General features: G+C 31.4%; 1 protein-coding gene across 1 annotated transcript; it reads right to left on the reverse strand.

Moving 5' to 3' along the window:
• Positions 1-488: 488 nt before the first annotated feature.
• On the reverse strand, positions 489-1,373 carry LOC142320823 (putative tricarboxylate transport protein, mitochondrial). The gene has a single exon (XM_075358798.1). The coding sequence runs from the start codon at positions 1,371-1,373 to the stop codon at positions 489-491; it is 885 nt and encodes a 294-aa protein (XP_075214913.1).
• Between the last annotated feature and the right edge of the window lie 428 nt (positions 1,374-1,801).

Genomic DNA, 1,801 nt, shown 5'->3' on the forward strand with positions numbered 1-1,801 from the left:
TTTATTTTTTCCAATTTACCTCTTTGGTAATCTTTACAAAATTTGAACTAAATTCTAGTTTTCAATCTACATCGAACAAGAAATAAGGAGTTTTGAAAATAAAAGGGGAACCATTAAACATTAAGTCAAGTTTTAGAGAAAGCACATATCTAAAAATTGGCTTCTAATGAGAATTTAAGTTTGAGCTATGCAGCTATAATTTCCATATGGATGTTAATGTCCAGCTCATTTATTTTTCACGGCTGAAATCATTGTTTTAATTGTGCTTGTTTCAAATATATCTAGAAAGTCATCTTAAAATGTTTTTACGAGAAGCTTCAAGCTGTAACTTAAAGAGGTTTTTAGAATATTTTGACTTCGACCTTTACTTAATTTGATCGGATTGTTTATTTACAAATGATAAACTTTAATGTTACCTTAAAACAGAAAATTATTAACCTAAGATTTAAGTTACTAGTACTCTCTTGTTTACATTACTGAACTTCTAGTTACAAAACAGATTCTGAAGCTAGTGAATACAATATGAGTATAAGTCCACTGTCGATACCGACTCGAAGTAAACGAATTCCTTTAGCTCTGTAAAACGTATGCCAACCTTCTTCTTTATTAATAGTTGTTATGCAATGATAAGTATTTTTGTACCGGTGTTCTCCAATCGCTTGCATTCTTGTCTTTACAACATCAAAAGGATTGTTTACGAAAACCGAAATAAATCCAGCAATTAATTGGAAAAGACAAATAACAGAAAATGGCGTTTTGATCGATGAATCTCCGCCGGTGTATTTATCTTCTAATGTTTCTACAACAAAACATCTAATACCTTGACTGCTACCTTGTTTAATTATTGTCGGTACCGCCCCTTTATACACTCCTCGAAAGCCTTCTTCTTCAATCATTCTTCGAATTCCATGAAAGGTGCCTTTAAATTTTGGTTTTTCAGATTTGGAATCGTGAATAAATTTTACTTTCATCGTCTCTGCTACAGTAACAACTATTCCTTCGACTGATCCGACTACAGTGCCGTAAAACAACTGCCTAATAGGTTTATAACTTCTAACTTCATACTTGTTTACCGATAGTTTATCTATAATTTCCTGTCCACTCATTCGAATTATATCTTTTGGTGGAGAGAATACAAACAGAATACCCGAACCTCTGTAAAATCCCCGAAACCCTTCTTTATCGAATGTTCTTTTAATAACATCTGATGCTCCAATGTAGGCGTTTGTTTTTCCCTTACGAGATAATTGCAACTGTGTTTTTATAAAGTTCAGAGGATACGAACCTCCTAGCTCTATAAATCCGCTTAAGAAACAAAACACATAACTCTTAAATGATTTTTCGTGTTTATACTTAACAGCAAATGCGTCCATATTGGATTGTCTTTTTTGTAAGAGAATGTGTTATTTGTGAAGACCAGCTATTCTTTAAAAATATACGCTCTAACAAATTTAAAGTATACTTAAGAGGTTATTGCAAATTATCCATCACTTTTGTTACTATTCTTCACTCGGTCAAATTGCAACAAAAAAATTACGTAAATGATGAAAAAACAAAACAAAAACACGTACTCATATCAATGTAAATAAACTACATATTTATAAATCACATAAACTTTCCACAATTTTGAAGAATCGATAGTGTTTACACTATCAAACAGCTGATTTTGTTTTACGATTTAATGGACCGACCTGAATCTCCATTTTAACAGTTGAGGCTACTTATAAAAAAAAACTTTTTGTAATTAATTTTTTTTTTCGAGTATGCTTACTTTTTTTAACGCCAAACTGTAAACTGTGCC

This window comes from Lycorma delicatula, chromosome 3, assembly GCF_047948215.1.
Source record: "Lycorma delicatula isolate Av1 chromosome 3, ASM4794821v1, whole genome shotgun sequence".
Taxonomy (NCBI): Eukaryota; Metazoa; Arthropoda; class Insecta; order Hemiptera; family Fulgoridae; genus Lycorma; species Lycorma delicatula.

Excerpts from the sequence above, each read along its gene's own strand:
- LOC142320823 (XM_075358798.1), bottom strand. The coding sequence starts at position 1,373 with ATGGACGCATTTGCTGTTAAGTATAAACACGAAAAATCATTTAAGAGT.